Source organism: Lynx rufus, unplaced genomic scaffold, assembly GCF_022079265.1.
Source record: "Lynx rufus isolate CCGP_SWC_20201006 ecotype Redwood Valley unplaced genomic scaffold, mLynRuf1.p SCAF_1, whole genome shotgun sequence".
NCBI lineage: Eukaryota > Metazoa > Chordata > Mammalia > Carnivora > Felidae > Lynx > Lynx rufus.
In genome coordinates, this window is record NW_025814823.1 from 25858999 (window position 1) to 25881292 (window position 22294).

General features: G+C 37.8%; 1 protein-coding gene across 1 annotated transcript in view; it reads left to right on the top strand.

Moving 5' to 3' along the window:
• The window catches only part of NUFIP1 (nuclear FMR1 interacting protein 1), a 39814-nt gene extending 23715 nt beyond the window's left edge, over nucleotides 1-16099 (top strand). The window contains exons 7-10 of the mRNA XM_047080030.1: nucleotides 1114-1307; nucleotides 9155-9271; nucleotides 14282-14499; nucleotides 15818-16099. Of these exons, the coding sequence (XP_046935986.1) occupies nucleotides 1114-1307; nucleotides 9155-9271; nucleotides 14282-14499; nucleotides 15818-15934 (646 nt within the window). The 3' untranslated portion in view covers nucleotides 15935-16099. The remainder of the gene's footprint in view (nucleotides 1-1113; nucleotides 1308-9154; nucleotides 9272-14281; nucleotides 14500-15817) is intronic.
• Nucleotides 16100-22294: the final 6195 nt, after the last annotated feature.

Below are 22294 nucleotides of genomic sequence, written 5' to 3' on the forward strand. Positions count from 1 at the left end.
GCAGACTTAGGGATATTAATATTGTCCAAGAGGCACAGCTAGTAAGTGGCAGAATTGGGATTTGAACCCAGATTTCTAATTTCTATATTCCTAACTGCAGCCTCCATTATTAATGAAAAACAAACAAACAAAAAAAAACAAAAAAAGAATTCTGGTAAATGACAAATTAGAAAAAAAAATGTATTTTTTGTGAAAATTCATCCCCACCAAAGGATACTTTGTATTTTCTATTGAGAATGTGTAACAAACCTTTTTTTGAAATTTTTCCCTATACATAGCTTACATTAGAATATGCTTGTATAAGCATTGTTTTTCCTTCTAAGATGAGTAATTGTAGTCATTGAGAGGGCACTTGATTTGAGATAGCTGTGAAACTGTGCTCAGTTTATGATCTTTAAGCTTATCCTCTTACAAAGTGAAGAGAGTAGTACCTGTCTAGCCAATTTCAAAGAGTTGTCATGAAGATCAAACAAGGCAGCATATTTGTAAGTGCGTCAGAAACTTTAAGACGCCTGTAGAATGAATAGACAAGAGTCAACACACTTTGTAAGTTTAAGAAACACTTTTATGCACAATCAGAATGAAAATTCTGCCAGTTAAATTCACCTCCTGTTGATCATACAACATAGACCCTTTTCAGAGGGGTTAAAATACGGGAGGAAATGTGCATCTTGGAATTCATAAAGTGGTATTTATTGTCGTGTGTTATTTTATTAAAGTTCTGCCATAAAGTTCCCTGTCCTTGGAACCCATTGAGTTTATTTCTTTTATCTCTTGAATGTAGTAGGCTACAAATGATTGATTTGGTGGCTAGGTTTCTTTTGCATTCAGTGCTCTCCTTTAAATTTTTCTTGGGGGGAGGGCACCTGGGTGGCTCAGTGTGTTAAGCGTCAGACTCTTGGTTTTGGCTCAGGTCATAATTTCATGGCCCTGAGATCGAGCTCTGCATTGGGCTCCCCACTGGGCAGGACCCTGCTTGAGATTCTCTCTTTCTCTCTCCCTCTGCCCTTCCCCCACTGGTGCTTTCTTGTGGTCTCTCAAAAAACATTTTTTTTTCTTTTTCTTGGGGGGTCAGTGCCTTTTACATTAAGAATTGCATTTTTCTCACTCCAGCAAGATGAAAGGGATGTCCAGACATTCACATATGGCAAAGATCAGAAGTCCTGGCAGGCATCGCAAATGGAAAAATGACTGTGTTGGACAGACAGCAGCCACTGGATCTGGTAGTAGCTTGTGTGATTCGAAGCCTGAAGATCCGCCCAAGGCAAATGCAGACCCTCTGGGTGTTTTGGTAAACACGGACTCTGGTAAGCTAAACAGGAAAGCAGCATGTTGATAAGCTTACAGGCCATGGTGCTGAACTTGATTCTTCACAGTGTTATTTGTGGAGAGTTTGATGGCAAATATGTACAAAAGTAGAATGATGCTTTTCTTTTTCTTTGTAATGGGAGTGTCTTGTCAAAACCCTCATTTCAGGTCATCTTTTCTGAATCTTGGGGAGTGGGTGCATGAGGCAGACAGATATGAAAGGAAGGTTGTATTTATTGGATAATTTTCATAGTATGGTGTAATCTTGGGAACTTTCTTAAGATTGTTCTGAATGTGTTAATGCTATAGATACAAAATCTTTCAGTTATGTTAATTTTTCCCCCACCAGTGAAGTGGGTAATTCCAGCGGAAGCCAGTATTATTTATGCAGCTAAGCATGAACATAATCTCTTTGGGTAAATGATATTATTTCGTTGTATTTGATACTGTTCTTCCTCAGCCCATAGAATGTATTTATATTAGCCTTAAATTCCCTTATTCTTGCTTAATAAGTTGAAAAATTAAAGGACCAGAATGCTGCTAACCACATAGAGATACCCTCCAGCCTCTGAGGCTCCATTTTCCCTTCTGAAAAATAAAAATGTAGATGTAAGTGTCTTGAAAAACAAAAATATAGGTGTAAATACTTCTACCATCTTTCCTTCCAATAACGTATGTATGTTCTCTTCTGCAAAGGAGTGTTATTAGTGAGTGGACTGATTTTACATTAGAAGTTTGCTAGCAAGCTCTGTTCTGCTTGGAAGACAATGGCTTCTGTGATAATCACATGGCAAATTATTAAACTTATGGATGGCAAGAGATGGGGTCACTCATTCAGTGACTAAATCAGGATGGAAGGGATCTTGGTATAAGAGAGTATTAGGCTAAGAATAAGATAGAATTTAGTTAGAATGATAGTAATTATTTTAACACCAACTAACACTTATTGAGTAAGGTACTTACTGTGCTCTACGTGCTTTGTATGTGTTAATAACTCTTTTTCTCATTGCAAACCTTTTCAAATGCATAGGTACTGTTGCTACTTCCATTTTAGAAATGAGGGACGCAGGGTAAGGAGTTTACCTTAGTGCAGCTGCTAGCTAATGCCAGAGCCAAAGTTTGAATTTAAGAGTCCGACTCGACCGGACACTATACTTCCTCTAAATGTGAAGTCTGAATTTATCTAAAAAAATATTGTACGAGCCTAGGATAGTTGAGATGTAGGAGAGAGTTTGGAAAAGGCAACTTTTTATCCTTGTTGATAGCAAAGAAAAGGCAGATGACATCTGGGCCAGGGCTGTTTACTCTTGGGCACTGATTTTTTCCCTTCAAAGATATTAGAGCCCACACACACTTCATCAGATTCACAATGTGTGACCTTGATGATAAAAACCATCTGTATTCAAGTATAAACTTTCATGTCATTAAAATACTTGAAACACAAAGACTACTGTTAAAATTAGTAAGTTACTAATTTGAAAATTATGTAATTCTTCATGCACTTTTCTAAATGAACATTTGAAGGACTTTGTAATGTTGCACAGTCTTCATCCTGTTAGCTTTGGTAGATGGGTAATTCTGTTTTCTTTCTCTTTTTTGAAGTAATCTCTATACACAATGTGGGGTTCAAACTCACAACCCTGAGATCAAGAGTTTCATGCTCTATTGACTGAGCCAGAAAGAACCCCTTCTGTTTTCTCATTTTTAAAGAAGGAGTTTAGTATGTGGTGATCTGGTGAAATACCAACAAAAAGATGATCATATATTTGCTCTATTAAACCTGTGTGTAGGTATTCAGGAGATACTTTAGATGTGAGAACAGTGTAAATACCTTCATCTTCATGGTAGAAAGCATTTAGTCAGATTCCTAGCAGCAGTTAAATGAGGGATCTCAAGTAATTTTTTTGGTTTAAATGTTGAAACCTTTACCTGTACTGAGGATGAAAGATAGCAATGTACCTATATTGAGGGTCAAAGATGATTATGTAAGTCTTGAATATAAAACTCTTACAAGTAAGTTTTAAGTTTATGATAATGTTCTTTATGGAAATTAAAAAAAAAAAACAATGATCAAATTAGGGTAGCTTTATTTTGTGGGAGAGATTCCATTTAAATTTATGTTATCCTTTACCTGGGATTTCTTCTGGACTTCTATATTTTCCGAAACAATGTTTAGAGCATTGGTTCTTCAACTTTTCACTCCAGTTGTAGCTACAAAAAGCTATGTGTACCATATTTTCACATGCCCAGATATTGTCAGCATGTCTGCTCTCCAATCTGTCAGTCCTACACTTGTTTGCAGGCAGCTTCCTTCTCCATGGGCCTGAGCCGGCCCACCTTATGATCGGTTGTCATGCTCATTATCTAGGTTATTGTTGGCAGGGCACCATTGTAATAATATGGCCCTGTTCATGCTCTCAGGTGGCAGTTTTCATCACTAATTTCACTTTTACAATGAAGATTTCTCAATGCTTTACTTTTTTTTTTCTCCTTTTTTAGGCTCAGAACCTTATGTAGACATCAGCATTCACATCTTAAACAAGAACAGTTTTTAAGGATCTTTATAGACTTCAGATCATGCTTAGAAAACCAGTGTTTTTTGTGATAGTTGGCAGTATGTGAATGCTCATTAATTGCGCAGGTGCTTTAACTGGGGATTGATACTGTTACACAGGGAAAACCTATCATTTGGAGTCTCCCAGTTTATCAATTTTGAATATGGCCTGTTGTTACTAGATGTCCTTAATGGTGCTGTATTTTTTTTTTTTTAATAGTTCCTTGCATATTCTGCTAACCTGTCTCTCAAGGTGTTGTTGCAAATCTGTTTTTGGTGTCTCATTCGTTGGGACCATGTTTATTTGTTGTTTAAGTATATATACAACATGTTTTATGGCTTTCCTGACATGTGGTTTTAGTAAGTGTTGTCTGAGCTAGAAAGAAAAGAGCTGGGCAATGATGTGTGTCAAGCATCGCCGACTGAAGTGCCTCAGCATCCACAAAACAAAAAAGATCCAAGTTGTCAGTTGTATAGTATAAATATAGCTATTGTCATAGAACACTGGGGGACACTGTCTCTACACTGACATTAAGGTAGGTGGGCTTCTGGCGTTTAAAAGGTAGATGTGAAAATAAGAAAATAAGCTAGCATGTCAGTTGCCATGAATGCTTGTTGTTAATACTTGTTTTTGAGAGTTGGAAACTGTAAAGCAAGGTTTCCATTTTTTAGGGTGACTTTTTCAACATACTGCGTTTTCTTTAGAGTACGTAATCGATAAATCTTCACGGAGCTAGAGTGTGTAATTGTGTTTTGCTTCATAAAGGCTATAGGAAATAGGAGGGGGACGAAGGCGAGAGACACGTAAAGAAAGAAGTTGTAGGAAGAAGCCAGATGGGAAGCGTTTACACCTAGGGTTTATACTTACAAAGTCTGCAAGACTTACAGAGGGCATTTTTTTCCCACTGTTCATTTCAGTAAGGATTTACTTGAGGTCCCACATTCTGCTTGTTCAGGATTGTAATTTAGAGAAGTTTCTCCCTGCTTTCAAGAAATTCATAGTCCAGTGATAAATTTTAGATTATTATATATATATGTATTTTGGTCAGAGGGCATATGATATGTATTGTGAGAGATTGAGGTGAGATTTACCCTAAGGAAAGTATTGCTAGGGTTTTAACAGTAAGAGAAATTATTTGAGCTAGTATTTTGTAATCATTTTAAAGTTTGATTTTATCATCTTCATTGCTCCTATCTTTATACTGGCATTTTTGGTTTAGAGAGGTGTTTCGGCTGCTTTTGTTAAAAAGTGAGTGAATTTTCGTTGAGTATTATTTTGTCAGCCAGTACAATGCCTTCAGCATACTCTTTGCAGCTGCTAAAAATGCCTGCGTTTGAACTGCTGGTAGATCCAAGGGACTTCGGGAATGGCTTTTTATTTATTTATTTTTTTAGATGAAAAGTCATGGTCGAGGACTTTTGATAGGGGCAAAAAGATGATCCCCCTTTTCAAAGTGTTATTGCATACAATGGATTCCCAAAACATGCCTGAGGGAGAACGAAAGCGGGGAGCAATTGTTCACTTGTGTGGACTCCTAGCTCTTACCCATGGGGAGGGTACTCAAGTACAGCGAACTATGTGACAGTCCTGGTAGTGAGTTCACCAGGCATCCATATTGTGGTTTTACCGTTGTCAAACTGAAGAAACCAGGGCCTTTTGGAGAAATGATTGACCGTAGAGCTGGGACAGAGAAGATACAAAGTGAACCTAGAGCACCTTAATAATGTCAGAAGGGAAGAAAGTGCTCAGAAAAATGTGAGGATGCAGACGTGTCCAAAGGATGTAGGGACCAACTGGAAAATGCTCCCAAGAGCCAAAGTTGGAACAATTCTACCCACAAAATAAAGAATAATAGATTAGAACCCAAAGAACAAATATCCATGAGTCCATGCAGATAGAAATAAAAAATGAGGAAGGAAGAACAGATTTTACAGACAAATTCTAATTGATAAAAGTAGGAGAAATGAAGGAAATAGAAAGTTACCATTAAAACACGACAGCAGTAATTGTTTCAGGCAAGACCCACTGAGGAATGGTAAAATTAGTGGCAAAACTTTAATATAGTTTCAAAATATCTCCCCCTTATTAATTATTAGTAAAATAATACTGTGGTGGTTTTAACATATGTCCAAGTTTCTTTGATATTCCTTATCTAAGAGGGAGGAGCTTAATTCCCTTTCCCTTGAATGTGGGCTGGACTTAATGATTTGAAAAAACAGAATAATAAAAGAGAGAAATAGTAACTTTATTGCAGAGAAACCAGTCAGACCACCAAGAGATCAAGGTTAATGTCACCAGTAATAAGTGATGTTGATGTCATGGACCCTTGAAATGATGTGATGAGAACGGCACTGCCTAAAATCCGTAGCTTCCGTGTGATCATCAGAAAACATCAGGCAGACCCTAGCTGAGGGGCCTTCTATAATGACCAGTAGTCTTTAGAATCTTCAAGTTCATGAAAGACCAGGAAATCCTGACAAATTGTCACAAATTTGGAGAAGACACAGATAAGGAGTCATAATGACTAAATGCATTGTGACATGATGGATTGGATCCTGAAACAAGAAAAGGGCATTAGTGGGAAAAGTGGTGAAATTACTATATAATCTGTAGATAAGGTAGTATTATACCAATGTTAATGTGGTAGCTATGAGAATTGTGCCATGGTTATGTAAGGTGTTAACAGTAGGGGAAGCTAGGTGAAGAGTATGTGGAAGTTCTTTGTACTGTCTTTGCAACATTTGTGTAAATCTAAAATTGTTTCAAATACAAAGTTTTTTATAAAAAAAAAAAGGCAGGAAAAGGTGTGATATGTAGGCCAATCAAAGCCTTGCCCTCCACTTCTTGAATTGAGTTGTGAGGAAACACTATCCTCCAGGGTTTATTTCCCTGTGCTTTTCTATTATGTTCCGATTATAAAAACAGAAAAAACTGAAAAGCATTAAAAAAAAAAAAACCACCCTACTTTTTCTTAACTTACAGAGACAGCCACTGCTCACATTTTGTTGTATATCCTTGTAATGTTTTTCTTATCACGTGTATATGATTTTTAAAAATAAAAATGGAATCATGTTATTAAAGAAAAGAAAGAAGGGCCCCTGGGTGGTTCATTTCAGGTCTTAATCTCAGGGTCGTGAGTTCAAGCCCCAGGTTGGGCTCCACCCCATGGAGACTACTTTAAAAAAAAAAAAAAAAAAAAAAAAGAGCTTTGAATCCAGACAGAACTAGGTTTGTGTTGAGGCTCTACCTTTTCCTAACCCTATTGTTCTGTACTAGTTAGCCTTTTTTGAACTTGTCGTTATTCATTCATGCAACAGTTTGTTCTTCAAATATTTGTTGAACATTTATGTATTGTTTTAGGCTCTGAAGATACAGTACTGAACAAAGCCGAACCCTTTCCCCCCTGTAACTTGTGCTTGTTGACCTCCAAGTAGATCAGGTAGTTGTTTGGAGTTTTGCTAGAACAGGGAACAGAGAAATGGAACCATAGCTGGAAGAAGATATTTTTTAGCATTATTACTGACCATAGAGACATTTTTTAAAACTTTTTTATGTTTTTTATTATTATTATTTTTCTTTTTTTGAGAGAAAGAGAGCGAGAGCAAGCTGCAGAGGGGCAGAGAGAGAGAAGGACAGAGAGAATCCCAAGCAGGTTCTGCACTGTCAGTGCAGAGCCCAATGCAGGGCTCCAACTCACAAACTGTGAGGTCATGACCTGAGCCAAAACCAAGAATTGGACATTCAACCGACTGAGCCACCCAGGTGCCCCGTCCATGGAGACATTTTGGTAGGATGGCTTCATTTTAAGAAGAGGACTTTATGTATCTATAGGAGATATTCTAGCCCACTAATTAAGAATTGGGATTTAGAGTCAAACAGCCTGGATTTAAATTTGATCCAACTGTTGTATAATTTTGTTACCTGAAGGAAAAGTAATTTAGATTCTCTGAATTTTGATTTCATCACCTGTAATGAATAGTGAAAACATATGACACCTCCTGAGAATTAAGCTTATACTTTTAGAGAGCATTATAGTCAACTGTGTTGTGCTTTTCAGTACCTCTCTTTGGGTCTTAGAAGGAAATAATAGTTTGGCATCTCATCATTCAAACAATGAGGTGAACAGTCTCCATACTAATATTGCTGTCGATTTCTCTTTAGTCCACTAGTAATTTGTATATAAAACTGTGTATTTTTCTTTTCCCTTATTTAATTCATGAGAAAGGATAATAAAATGGCTTAAAATTGACAAGGAGCCGTTTTGGGGGCTGTGGTGCTGATTAGTATGGATGGGTGGAGGAGAGGGGATTTAACTTCATAACACCAGCAGGTGGTAGTTCCGTGTTCACATAGACGTATACCCCATATCCTACTAGCATGTTTCATTTTCCCCTGGGCTGACTTGGTGAATGTTAAATGCTGTCTTGAAACATTTCATATTGGTTGTGGGTTGAGCTGGTTCATTATTACATAGACAGGTTACTTCCTGTTTTCATTCTTCAGTCAGGCTTTCTTTTTATTGGTTGGTTAGAAGAGATTTAATACACTTTTAGAGCTGCCAAAAACACATGTAATAGGCAGTGTCCTGAGGCTACTGCCAGGTTCACTGGGCTATGATCAAACACTTTACCTTTGGCAGGCTCTTTGAGACTTGCTCAATTCTCTGGTTTAACTTGTTTACTTAAGTTCTTAGAAGTTCTAAATAATAAAAACTTCGGGTGAATTCATTTCAGTGTAACTCTTTGAGTAATCCTTTATGTATAAAGTGTTTTAAATATTACTTGTGCCCTCAAAACCAGTCTTAAAAACAAAAGAGGTAGATTTTTTTTCATAGTTTACTTATTCCTAAATCTAATTTTTACAGTCAACCATCCCAATCTAGTGAAGTTAAATAAATTACTGGCCTTGGTCTTTCCACTGCCTTAATGAAATTAATTATTAGCACAGTAGCATAAATGAAGTAAAATAATTAATAGCAAAGACTGTATAATTAATTTAGAGAAGGCCCAAATTCCATAACCTGTGAAGCATGGTAAGTAACTGAGCTCTTTGTAGCTTCCATTGACCCTCTGTCTTCTCTTTGGGGCAGATAGCTTCTTTGACCATGAAGGTTTCAAACCAAGGGACATTTTTAGGTTTCCTGAATTTTGTTTTTGGGGAAGATTAGGGAAATGATCAGAAATTGCTTCCTTTTTATTAACATCTGAGGGAGTGGGGGGCTGTCAGCTTTCTTAAATATGGTGGTGGATGTTTCTGGTTGACTGTTTCCCTTCTTTCCTGTTCTGTTTCAGAGTCTGATAAAGAGGAGAAACCACAGAGTACCGTCATACCCAAGGAAGTAACACCAGCCCTGTGCTCACTAATGAGCAGCTATGGCAGTCTCTCAGGGTCAGAGAGTGAGCCAGAAGGTAAGTTGTGGCTTCAGTTGTTACAGGCGGTTTGTTTTGTTTTGGTGCTTTTTGAATTTGGTGTATACTGTGCATCAGTAGCATCCTTTCATGTGTGTGTTTCTGAGGGCAAGATGTTTCAAGTATATTCTTTATTTAATCTTCACTTTTTTCATCTGATTCAGAAGTGAAGTTAGCAGAGGATAAAGGAAAACTGGAGAAATGAGGAAATGTATTGTTGGCCTGGGAGAAAAAGGCAAAAATAATATAATGACAGAAGAGAAAGAGAAAGAGAAATATTCCATTAAGGAAATAAAAATTTTAAAAGATATGACAAAGAAAGTTAATTTCTTTTTTTTTACTCTCAAGAACACTTGTCTTAACATGTTTATTCAGGGATGCCTGGGTAGGTCAGTCAGTTAAGCATCCGACTCTTGGTTTCGGCTCAGGTCATGATCTCACAGTTTGTGAGTTTGAGCTCTGTTTCGGGCTCTGCCTGGAGCCTGCCTGGGTTTCCCTCACCTTCTCTCTCTGCCCCTCCCTGGTGTGCATGCTCGCTCACTCGCTCTTTCTCTCTCAAAATAAATAAACTTTAAAAAGAAAAAAAAATTATTTAGCACCTTTGGTAGGTAGAGAGAGGTCATTTGTGACCAAACGGATAATAGAATTCCTTAGATGTATATGGAGCATTGTTCTTTACAGAGCGCATTTATGTAAACTGCTCATTTGAGGAACACAGTAACTCTGTACTTGTGGTTGAATTAGCCTATGTGTTTTAAAGACTGGACGAAATGGAATCCTTGAATGTTCTTTCTGAGAAGTCAGTGATGTACAGGATACATGTCTAACCTTTAAAGATGTTGACAAACCAGCTTAATCTAGCATCCTTTTTTAGGGCCACCTAAAAGAGTTGTGAGTAGGTTATTCATCGTCATAGTGTTGCAGTTCTAAACCCAGGGTTCATATATAGATAATCAGCGTATGCTTACTGAGTAAGCCCGTGTCCTTCTGTTGTGGAACCCTGGCTCTGCATGGTAAATTTATTTGGGCTTTACCATCCATGAGAGAATTCATTTGTGTGTGTCTCTGGACAAGATGTGTAATCACAGTAGGAGATATACCGAAGATGAGAATATAGGGTCTACAAGTGAGTGTGTAGAAAGAAGGGAGGATTTGAGTGTAATTGGATGAAGAAGGCAGCACTTTTAATATTAATTAGGTTACAGGTAATCACCGTTTGTATAGTTGGAAGATGTTGAAGGAGAAAGAGTTGGGCTTTAATATGAAGGATAATGTTTAGATGTATCCGTAACATAGGGACTTTTTCTTCTTTTTTAATGGACCACGATTTACTATGGTAGCTGGTTAAAAGCTACTTGAATTTTGATATATAAACTACTTTGGCTTTATCAGAGTATTTCTTAACAGATGGTTGCCTCTTGTTATTTTTATTTTTACTTTAAGAAAAAGTATTTATTTCTTTACTCTTGTTTCCAATACACTGATACGATTATGGAGTTATTCTTTAAACACATATTATATTTCCTGCTTATCGCTCTTATTTATGACAGGTGATAGCAATGAAAGCTGTTACCAGATTACTGAATCTCATAAAAACAAGCTGCACTAATGCTCTCTTCTCTCTCTCTCTTAAGATAAAACACTTGATACTTTCATTCTCATGTCTTCATTTTGAGGCTGCCACCATCTTCCAGTTAGAAGGAAGAAAGGAAACTGGGAGGTCCCACTCCTTCATTTATAGAAACTTAAATTTAAAGAAGACAAATTTGTGAAGTTAGTATGTGTCAGAGCTGATATAAAGCCTAGGTTTAGGGACTTAAAAATCTAAAAAAGTCAACTATATTGCCTTTCTTTATAGTCATGCTCTGTGTTCCTGAACAGAAATGCATAGCCTTTTCTTATAGATAATAGAAGATATCATCTATTAAAAGATACATTTGATTTTATATGAACTTATTTTTACTAATTGTCTAAAATTCCCTGCCTAAAGGAAAAAGACCTTGCTTCACATTCCTAAGGCTTAAGAATTATTTTCTGTAGGGGGCGCCTGGGTGGCGCAGTCGGTTAAGCGTCCGACTTCAGCCAGGTCACGATCTCGCGGTCCGTGAGTTCGAGCCCCGCGTCAGGCTCTGGGCTGGTGGCTCGGAGCCTGGAGCCTGTTTCCGATTCTGTGTCTCCCTCTCTCTCTGCCCCTCCCCCGTTCATGCTCTGTCTCTCTCTGTCCCAAAATAAATAAAAAACGTTGAAAAAAAAATTAAAAAAAAAGAATTATTTTCTGTAGTTTGAATTCAGCTTTATTGTACATAGTCGCCCAGGTCACTAGCAAGTTTCCAACATTCATGGTTAATTCTGGGCCACAGGATAGAATATTGACACAGAGGGACTTCGGAAGAAGTAAACCAAAGAAATAAAGGGGGCTTTCGCTGAACCATGAAATAGCATCTAGAAGGCTGCTTATTCAAGTGGATTCTAAATAGAGAGGAATAGTCTGATTCATCACAGATTTTAACAATTGTATCATCATAATTAAGATCGGTCTCAACTTAGGAATTAATACAAAGGTGTGGAGAGGATCTTAAACATGAATAGTGCTTTTCCAGAAAGAGTTTTAAACAAGGAAAGGGTCCCTCAAGAAACATTGAAGCAAAACAAGAGGCTGTGCTTGGCTCCGAATCATTAAGGCTGTCCGAATCATTAAGATATACATAGGAAAGAAAATTTCAATGAGTAATGTTTCCAAGTGGGTTAGTTTGATATCTGTCCTGGGTTTTGCATGTTAGCTTTTTGTTTTTGTTTTGCCATGTTAGAAGTTAAGTGCAGTTTTATAGCTCTTCAAAATTGTTTTTTCAAACTGGTTTGGGCTATGACCGGTGGTCCTCTAAACTGAAAACTCATTTTAAAAGGCCACAAACCAAAAAAGTATGATTTATAGGTTTGAAAAACTTGAACGGTTATGTTTTAAATTCATTTGGATTGATAAATATTGCATTAAAATATGACACTAAGCTGGGAAATGTTGTGAGCCTCAAGAAAAACATAACTGGTCCCAGTTCCTCATTCCTTAGCGGAAGATTGACAGTGTGAGCTCTGGTCCATTTGACTTTCATGTTCCTGAATTGGAAGAGCAATACTTGGAGGGGAAGGAAATAATAGAAAATCGTGCCCTTTCTGCCATTTGTTATTATTCCCATAGTTTTGAACTCTATAAACCACTTTGAATTCTTTTTTTAAAAGTTATTTATATATTTATTTATTTTGAATGTTTATTTATTTATTTAAAAAATTTTTTAATGTTTATTTATCTTTTTTTTTTTAACGTTTATTTATTTTTGGGACAGAGAGAGACAGAGCATGAACGGGGGAGGGGCAGAGAGAGAGGGAGACACAGAATCGGAAGCAGGCTCCAAGCTCTGAGCCATCAGCCCAGAGCCCGACGCGGGGCTCGAACTCACGGTCTGTGAGATCGTGACCTGAGCTGAAGTCGGACGCTTAACCGACTGAGCCACCCAGACGCCCCTGTTTATTTATCTTTGAGAGAGGGAGAGACAGAGTGCAAGCTGGGGAGGGGCAGAGAGAGAGAGAGGGAGACGCAGAATCCGAAGCAGGCTGTAGGCTCCAGGCTCCTAGCTGTCCACACAGAGCCCGACACGGGGCTCAAACTCACTAACGGTGAGCTCATGACGTGAGCCGAAGTCGGATGCTCAACCAATTGAGCCACCCACGCGCCCCAAATGTTTATTTATTTTTGAGAGAGAGAGAAAGCAGAGCATGAGCAGGGCCAGGGAGGGGCAGAGAGAGAGAGGGAGACAGAGAACTCGAAGCAGGCTCCAGGCTCTGAGCTGTCAGCAGAGAGCCTGATGTGGGGCTCAAACTCACAAACTGTGAGATCATGACCTGAGCCGAAATCGGATGCTCAATTGACTAAGCCACCCAGGTGCCCCTACTTATTTATTTTTAGAGAGAGAGAGAAAGAGAGCAAGTGAGCATGCAAGTGGGGGTGGAGCAGAGAGAGAGGGAGAGAGACTCTCAAACAGGCTCTGTGCTGTCAGTGGGGAGCCTGACACGGGGCTCAAACCCACACACCATGAAATCGTGACCTGAGCCAAAATCAAGGTGCCAACACCTTGGGGCAAGTACTTCCTTGGTAACTGAGATTTAATGTCATTCCTGTTTGTGCAAGGCAAGGACTGGCTACAGTTTAAGGTTGGTTTCTCGTAGACATTATGTAATTGGTCTTGTGTTTTTCTCCCCAGTCTGACCACTCACCCTTTTAAGTGTGATGTTTAAATTATTTATATATATGGTAATTGATTTGGCTTGTTTCTTTTTGTCTCAGTTGTTTTTTGTTCTCTTTTCCTTCTTTTCCTGCCTTTGCATTTATCTTGTCTTATTTTTAGGGTAGTGCAAATATGGGTTTATTAGTTGAACCTCTTTTTTATTTTTTAGGAATTGGTCTAGAGTTTATAGTGTGCATCTTCATTCAACTTGTTGTAATATAGTTTCAATGATATTGCACCACTTCATAGATAGTTTAAGAATTTTATAGCAATATACTTACACTTTCCTCTTCCCTTCCTTAGTGCTATTGTTATGGGTTTTCCAAGAGATGTTGTAAATCCCCCATACATTGTTATTATTTTGGCTTTGAATAAACAGTTATCTTTAAAACCTTTTGCAAATGAGAAAACATGTCTTTTGTATTTATCCACATATTGACGATTTCTGACACTCTTCATTTCTTTGTGTAGATCCAGGTTTCCATCTGGTATTATTTCCTTCATAGGGATCACTTTCTGTAGCTCTTTATGGTAATCTCTTCAATTCTTGGCAAATTATATTCCTAACTTGAAAAATATTGTGCTATATTAAAAATGCCTAGTTTTTATTACTAAGTAGCCAGTTATGGCTGCTGGGGGGGGGATTATTGACTTTTTTTTTTTTTTTAATTATTGGAAGTTTACCAGGTTGTTTTTGTTATTTATTTTTGTATTTTTTGTTCATCACATTTAGAAGCTCCCATTAAGACTGAAGCAGACATTCTGGTGGAAGATGAGGTTCTTCATAGTGAAACTCCTAAGAAACCAAGTCAAGATGTTAAAGTGACTGTTAGAAAGTATGAGAGCCAAAAGAAAAGTTTTAAAAAGACAAACCCTAAGAGGAGAAAAGATTATCACAACTATCAAACATTATTTGAACCAAGAACACACCATCCGTATCTCCTGGAAATGGTAAATGACTGTTCTTTACATTGTAATCTTTGTGTTTTTCTCAGATGATGAAGACAGAGCCACTGGGTCTGTGTGTGGGTTCACGATGCGTGTTTTTTAAGGTCACCAACAACATTTTCTCCCTGACGACTCAACCGTGTATCTTAACTTTGAAGCTTCATTTCACATATAGCTGATGTCTGGTAAATGTGTAGAATAGTTACACTTTTTCAAAACTGCTTAAAATAAAAGAATCTAGATTTAACTGATTGGCAAGGAAATATGTATTGAGGTGTGCTGACATTGTTAAAGTTTTCATTGAAAGCACAGATAAATGCAGTGGCAGACTAAAGGGAGAAAGAGGTTTTTATGCGTTTATTTTGTGCGTTATTGACTTTATTCTCAGCGTGATATGCTGAAAAATCTTATGTCTTCAACAAATTTTAAAAGAGGAAGCATCACATCTTTTGATTCTAAGTAATGGACATGAAGCTGTTCAGTGACCCAGGACTTTCATGCTAAGAGTGATAGAAAATATTCCAAATTTTTTACTAGAGTTGTAGAACTGTTGACATTGTGTGAAAGTCTGTTTTTGCCCTGTCAGGTAAGTGCTTATGCTGTAGCTAAAGTGTTCTGTGCCTGCACTCTTTGAGGTGTTACATGTAGACACTGTTGCTTCTTCTTAAAATTGATGTGAAATGTAAATTTCAGTGTTTATATAAATTGCATTTTTAAAATACTTACCTTATAAGTAGTAAATTAAATCCTCTCTCCACTGAACATTTGTTCCTCTGTGATGTTTCTAGACTACACTAATGACATCAGAAAAGAAATTGAGTGATCTTACTCTTTTCTACAAATCACATATGATTCCTTGGTTATGTGTTTCTTCTAAAAATCAGGGATTTTTAGATTTCTTTCGATTACAATAAGCACAAAAATGAAAAGTTGTAACATTCCAGGAATGTTGGGATTTTTACTGCTGGTTTCATTATTACTGTATTTATATATCTGCTTATCAGTTTCTATACTGTTTGTAAGTTTGGTTTTAGGAGGGTCCTCTTTGACAGGATTTGTAGATTAAAGAATTGCAGACTTTTAAACCTATATTTCCTGTCCTTTGTTAGATACTCCTAGAGAGGACCCCAAATGTGAACATTTGTGCTGTTTAAAAAGCTAGATAGTCTTGGTATAAGTTAAAAGGAGATGTTCCTACATTATTTTTTTAACAAATAATTTAAATATAATAATATTTTAGATTGTATTTCTTGGATATGTTTTATTTACCAGCTAATCATTTTATTGTTTTTGTTTTGTTTTGTTTTGTTTTTTGTTTTAGCTTTTAGCTCCAGACATTCGACATGAAAGAAATGTTATTTTGCAGTGTGTTCGGTACATCATCAAAAATGACTTTTTTGGACTTAATACTAATTCTGCAAAAACTAAAGATGTATAGGTACCTGATGTTTCAGCGCTCATGTAACTCCTAAAGTTAGTAGAGGAAAACATTTTTAAAAGAAAACTGGATTAATAATTAAATTGTCAGCCTCATGGGATATTATGTTGGATTTTTAATTCTTTCCTTTGAATCTATGCAAATAAATACATAACTGATTTTTAAGAGTGTGTCTGTATTGTTGGGGTTGTGCATAATAATTGCTGGCAGAATTCTACTTTTTATTTTTATTTATTTGTATGTATTGCTGTCATATAAGGTAGTTTGCTCTTGGACCAGTTAAGAATGAAAGATACTGGTTTAGTAGTAGAGAAAAAAGCTTTAAAAATGTTGAATTCAGCTGAGCCAAGCTGTAGGTTAGGGAGAGAAATACAGTCATTTTGCTTTTAATGCAGGAGAGCAAGAATCATTCTTTAACTATAGCAAGGGGGATTATTTTAAAAATAAACCCTATCAATTAATTCAACTCGAAGGTCTTGAAATTTAAAATTTCCCTCTTTATTTCAAAGGACATTTTGAAATTCACCTACTGGCACTACTTAAGTAACTCAAATATTGAATGTTTGGTATATTAATACAGATATGTCCTCCATGTGTGTTTGGAGTCACTGAAAGTACTTCTTTTTGGTATAGTTCAGAATTGTACCTTTTTAATTTTTCTGTTGAAAACTATGTAAAGCATGGTACTGGATGAGGTCCAACTAATTTATGGCCAAAACAGTAGTTTGTGAAATAACGGAAAGCCTCAGTTTTAAGATTTAATTAAAATTCATCCTATGAACATATTAATTGAACCCTTTTAAAATGTCTTAAATAAATAGATCTTTTTGAGTCCTGTCCTACCAGAGATTTTGATTTTATGTTGTAGTCACCTGTGCTAGCTAGAGCAGGAACTTTCCCTTATTGACTGGGTTTTTAAAAATCAGTCTGTTGTAGTTGAAAAACTGATTTTATCTGACATGGTGATTATGGAAGTCTATGAATCTTGCCTGCAAGAAAAAGGCAAGAAAGCTGATGGGAGCCTTGAAGGAAGACCTCATCTTATCCAGCATCCTGGAACACCTGGCATGTAACATTATTTGATTACAGAGCTGAGATTGAAATTCATATTAGGTCTGTGTTTCCCAACTTTGTAACCACCATATAGACCGTTTTAGTCTCTTTTATTCTCCTCTTCCCGTGAATCCAATGCTTTCGAAAATCATCTGTCCAGTACATTACTTAATTCAGGTTATACAGTACTGTTGAGTGCTTGCTTATGTGCCACCACTATACATGGATTAAAGGTATCAACATGAACGAGGCCTTGCCTGACTTTAAGGAACTCAGTTTAATTTTTGTATTATTCATAGTTGTGACTCTTAACCCGTCATCTCATCGTGATGAAGTAACCAGGGTTACAAATGGGGTTGATGTTGTAAAACATGACTTAGTCTGCAGTTTTATCACAGGTTGGCATGCACATTCCATAGGCTGTAAGTACATAAATGATTCCAGACTCCGGGGCTACTTTCACAGACCCCTGGGTCTCCAGGGATGTGCACAACCGCTGCCTTAAAGTGTATTGTGCAACGTTTGATTTTCAGTTTCTCTTGTTTTCTAATAAATGTATTTAAGACTGAAAATGCTCTTCTGAGTACTACCTTGACTGTGTCTGGCAGTCTTGAGCTCTGGTGACTGCTGTTTATTTCTAGTGGATAATTTCAGATTCAGTTCCCTTTATACTTAACCCAGGAATTATTCAAGTGCATTTAAAATTTCCAGGCACCTAGAATACAGCCCATACTGCTTCTCCTTTATGGAATACATGGTCAATATTTATAAATGTTCTATGAGTTTTTTTGAGGGGAGGGGTGCCTGTTCTTGGATAGAAGGATTTTTGGATTTAGCTTGTTAATTGCTCATACAGTCTACATTTCTCTCTCTCTTTTAAAAAAATTTTTTTTAATGTTCATTTATTTTTGAGTGACAGAGAGAGACAGAGCATGAGCATGAAGGGCAGAGAGAGAGGGAGACGCAGAATCCGAAGCAGACTCCAGGCTCTGAGCTGTCAGCACAGAGCCAGACGTGGGGCTCAAACTCCTGGACTGTGAGATCATGATCTGAGCTGAAGTCGGATGTTTAACTGACTGCGCCACTCAGGCACCTCTACATTCCTCTCCTATTCATATAGTAAATTGATTTCTGAGACGTGAAATCATTCTATGATGACTCTTGCTGAGTTGTGCCTTTTATAACTATGCAGTGCTCTTTTTTTTTGTCCTCAGTCCTGCACTGGCTTCTATTTTCCCTAATTACTCTAGTCAAAACAGCTTTTTGGGAGTTCAGTCTAATAGTCTCTGGGGAATTTAATCCATTTAATGGAAATTGTTGAAATGTTTGGACTGTCCCTGCCATTTTATTTCAGCTTTTCAGTGGCACGATTGAGTGTTGTTTTTTTCTCTTCGTTTTTCTTTCTAGTGCTTTGGAAATAATTAACCATATTGCTGTTCCTTTAGTGGTTACCCTTTTCTCTGTGTTTGCAGTTACAGTGGCCATGTCCTCCACCCCTCTCCCTTAGCATTCTTGCACTTGCCCACCTGGACCTTTTCTCCTGGTGTGATCATGTATTTGTTTCAGATTAATCTCTATTATCTTGGTGTGTGTTTTGTGTGTGTTTAACAGTATGCGTCATTATTTAGACAACTAAGTTTTATTGTGTCCTTTTCACTGCTTTTTCTTGCATCCCGGGGTGAGGTGTTTGGTGTACTGAAGCATATCTTCAGGTCATTAAACGTTGAATCCTCCATTTGAATTTTTTTAAAATTGAGTTTAGGGTGTTAGGTTCAACATCATTTCCCTTGAGAATTGTAAAGCCTTAACATGATTGTTTGCTAGCATCTAGTATTGCTGATTTAAAACCCAGACACCAATCTGATTCTCTCATCTTCTCTTTTTATTTATTGGTAGAAACCTGCTTTTCTGTCACTGAAAAACTTTTAGGATTTTCTTTTCACGGTTTGAGTCCTAAAATTTCACCCTTATGTGTCTGGGTATGCGGAACATTTCCCATACCCCATGGTCCTTTCACTTTGCAGAATTGGACCATTCTTGCACTGAGGGAAGCTTCTAGAAAGACATCTTTAATGATTTTCTTTCCATTTTATCTGTTTTATTTTTCTGCACCTCTTACTGGGTAACTGTGGGACCTCCTGCCTTCATCTTCTGTCACTGGACATTTATATTTTGTCTTGGTTTTTTTGCTCCATTCTGGAAGACTTCTTCAGATGTTATTTTCCAGATCACTGATTCTCTCTTCAGGTGTGTCCATGACATTAGTATTTTAGCTTTTCTATTTCATCTTAAGTTTAGTAATTTGTTTTTAAATATTCAAGATTTCTTGTTCTAATTGCTGTTTTCATAGCTGGAGTACCCTTCTGTTTCTGAGGATAGCAATAGGAATTTTCACTTTATTTTCTATTCCTCTAATTACTTTTGTTCCTACTGCCAACTTTTAATTTGTTCAGTTTATTAATTACCTTTACCACTATTTGTTGTCTTTAAAGGATCACTCTTACATATGAAAGATTTACTTGATGAATGTATTGGTAGTTGGGTGTGGACTTTCCCCACATTGGTATAAGCCTTCTTGTCTCCAAAAGACTTTTGACCTAGAAAGGGGGGCTTGTTCATGCAGACTTTTTAGAATACATGGATGGGGAATGGGCAGGAGATCTAGGTTCTTGTCCCATCATCACCCCCGTCTCTTTGCCAAAATATACCAGGCTTTCTTCTGAGGATATAGCTCTTCTATGTGGGGCAGAGCTCTCACACTGTACCCACCACTTGGTTTTGGAGGTGGGCAAGGTTAGGACTTGACAGTTGCAGCTAGCTGGAGGCCTCCACCTTCTGTCCTTTGTTGACTCAGCTTAGAGTATCCTTGGAATTGCTTTTACCTTTTCTGTTGGTGTCTCCAAGGCTGATTTGGGCTGAGGCTCTCCACTCTTATTTTTTGTCAGTCTGATCAGCTTTATAGTGGTTCTCAAACTTCAGTGGGCATCCAGATTGCAGGTCCCCACCTCTGAAGATTATAATTAAGGAGGTTGGGATGTGGCCTGTGAATTTGCATTTCTCCCTCCCCCCTTTATTTATTTTTTAAATTTACATCCAGTTAGCATATAGTGCAACAATGATTTCAGGGGTAGATTCCTTAATGCCCCTTACCCATTTAGCCCATCCCCCCTCCCGCAACCCCTCCAGTAACCCTCTGTGTGTTCTCCATATTTAGAGTCTCTTATGTTTTGTCCCCCTCCCTGTTTTTCTATTATTTTTGCTTCCCTTCCCTTGTGTGCATCTGTTCTGTGTCTTAAAGTCCTCATATGAGTGAAGTCATATGATATTTGTCTTTCTCTGACTGATTTCACTTAGCATAATACCCTCTGGTTCCATTCACATAGTTGCAAATGGCAAGATTTCATTCTTTTTGATTGCTGAGTAATACTCCATCGTATATATATACACCACATTTTCTTTATCCATTCATCCATTGATGGACATTTGGGCTCTTTCCATACCTTGGCTATTGCTGATAGTGCTGCTATAAACAGTGGGGTGCATGTGCCCCTTCGAAACAGCACACCTGTATCCCTTGGATAAATGCATAGTAGTGTAACTGCTGGGTCGTAGGGTAGTTCTATTTTTAATTTTTTGAGGAACCTCCATACTGTTTTCCAGAGTGATGGTCAGTTTTTGTTGAATCTAATGGGAGTCCTCTGTGCTTCTTGGATTTTGATGTCTGTGTCTCTCCCCAGGTTAGGAAAGTTTTCCGCTATGATTTGCTCACATAACCCTTCTACCCCTTTTTCTCTCTCTTCATCTTCTGGAACTCCTATGATTCTGATGTTGTTCCTTTTTAATGAGTTGCTGATTTCTCTAATTCTTAAATCGTGCTCTTTTGCCTTAATCTCCCTCTTTTTTCCTGCCTCATTATTCTCCATAAGTTTGTCTTCTGTATTGCTCATTTGCTGCTCTGCCTTATCCATCCTTGCCGTGGCATCCATTTGAGATTGGAGCTCAGTTACAGCATTTTTTATTTCATCCTGACTAGCTTTTACTTCTTTTATCTCTGCAGAAAGGGATTCTAATGTATTTTCAACCCCAGCTAGTATTCTTAATATCGTGATTGTAAATTCTGGTTCAGACATCTTGCTGGCTTGCTTAAGTCCCTGGCTGTTGTTTCTTCCTGCTCTTTCTTTTGGGGGGAATTCCTTCATTTCATCATTTTGAAGGAAGAAAAGGAATAAGGTAAAAAAAAAAAAAAAACCTAAAATTAAAAAATGTTTAAAAATCAAATAAATGATGCTAGATCCTAGTTGTATTTTGGTCTGGTTGTTGAAAGGAGCTCGATAGATTAGAGAAAAAAGGGAAAGATAAGAAAAGAAAAAAAAACGTTTGAAAATTTGAAAAAATGAATACAATGAAATAGAACAAAATGAAAAGATGGAAGTAAAATAGAGTTTGGAAAATTTACAAAAAAGTAAAAAATATAGTAAAAAATTAAAAAAATATTTTTAATAATTGAAAATAAAAATACATTTTTTCTTTCTGTATTCAAGAAAAAGAAAAGAAAAAGAAAAAAAATTGAATAGATGGACCAGTAAACAGACTGAAGTGTAATTGAAATTACATCGTTTTCCCCTAGAGGTCAAACTATGAAGCACGTTATAGTCTGTAAACTAAGCAGGCAGAGAGACTTGCGGTGTTCCTGAAGAGCGAGGGTGGCCCAGTTGGGCGGGGCTTAGTGTAATGGCTCCATTTTCCACTAGGTGGCGCTGCTTAGCTTATTGAGGTGGATTGTTGCGGCGCTTGTCGGTCCCTATGCGCGCGCGAGGAGGGAAAATGGCGTGACCCAACTACCCAGTCTCCAGTATGGGAACTCTGTTCTCTGGGCTCAGCCATCCGCACCCGTCCTTTGTCTCCGGCTTCCATCCACTCCCGCCTTTACACTGTCTGTGGCCCAGCCGTCAGGCTGCCAGGCGGCACCTCCCTCCTGAGCTTTATCTCCCATGCGGCTGTTTCCCGAACCCTCACTTCCGAGGGACTGTGGCTTTGACCTGCTCAGACCTTCTGGGGGAGGGTCTCACCAAGCAACCGGCTGGGTGCCGGCCGTACCCAGGAACATTCGCAGGACGTGTGGCACGGCCTCTACCAGATGTCCTCCCAGCAGGTGAACCGCCTCTGCCCGTGGCCTGAGAACCCTTGAACTTCACTCTGCTGCTGGGGATTCGCTCTTCCCACCAGAGCTCCACCAGGTAAAGAGCTGCAGAGTTTCAGCCTCCGCGCTCCCCCTGTTTATAGAGTCTTAGTGGAGTTTAAACCCTC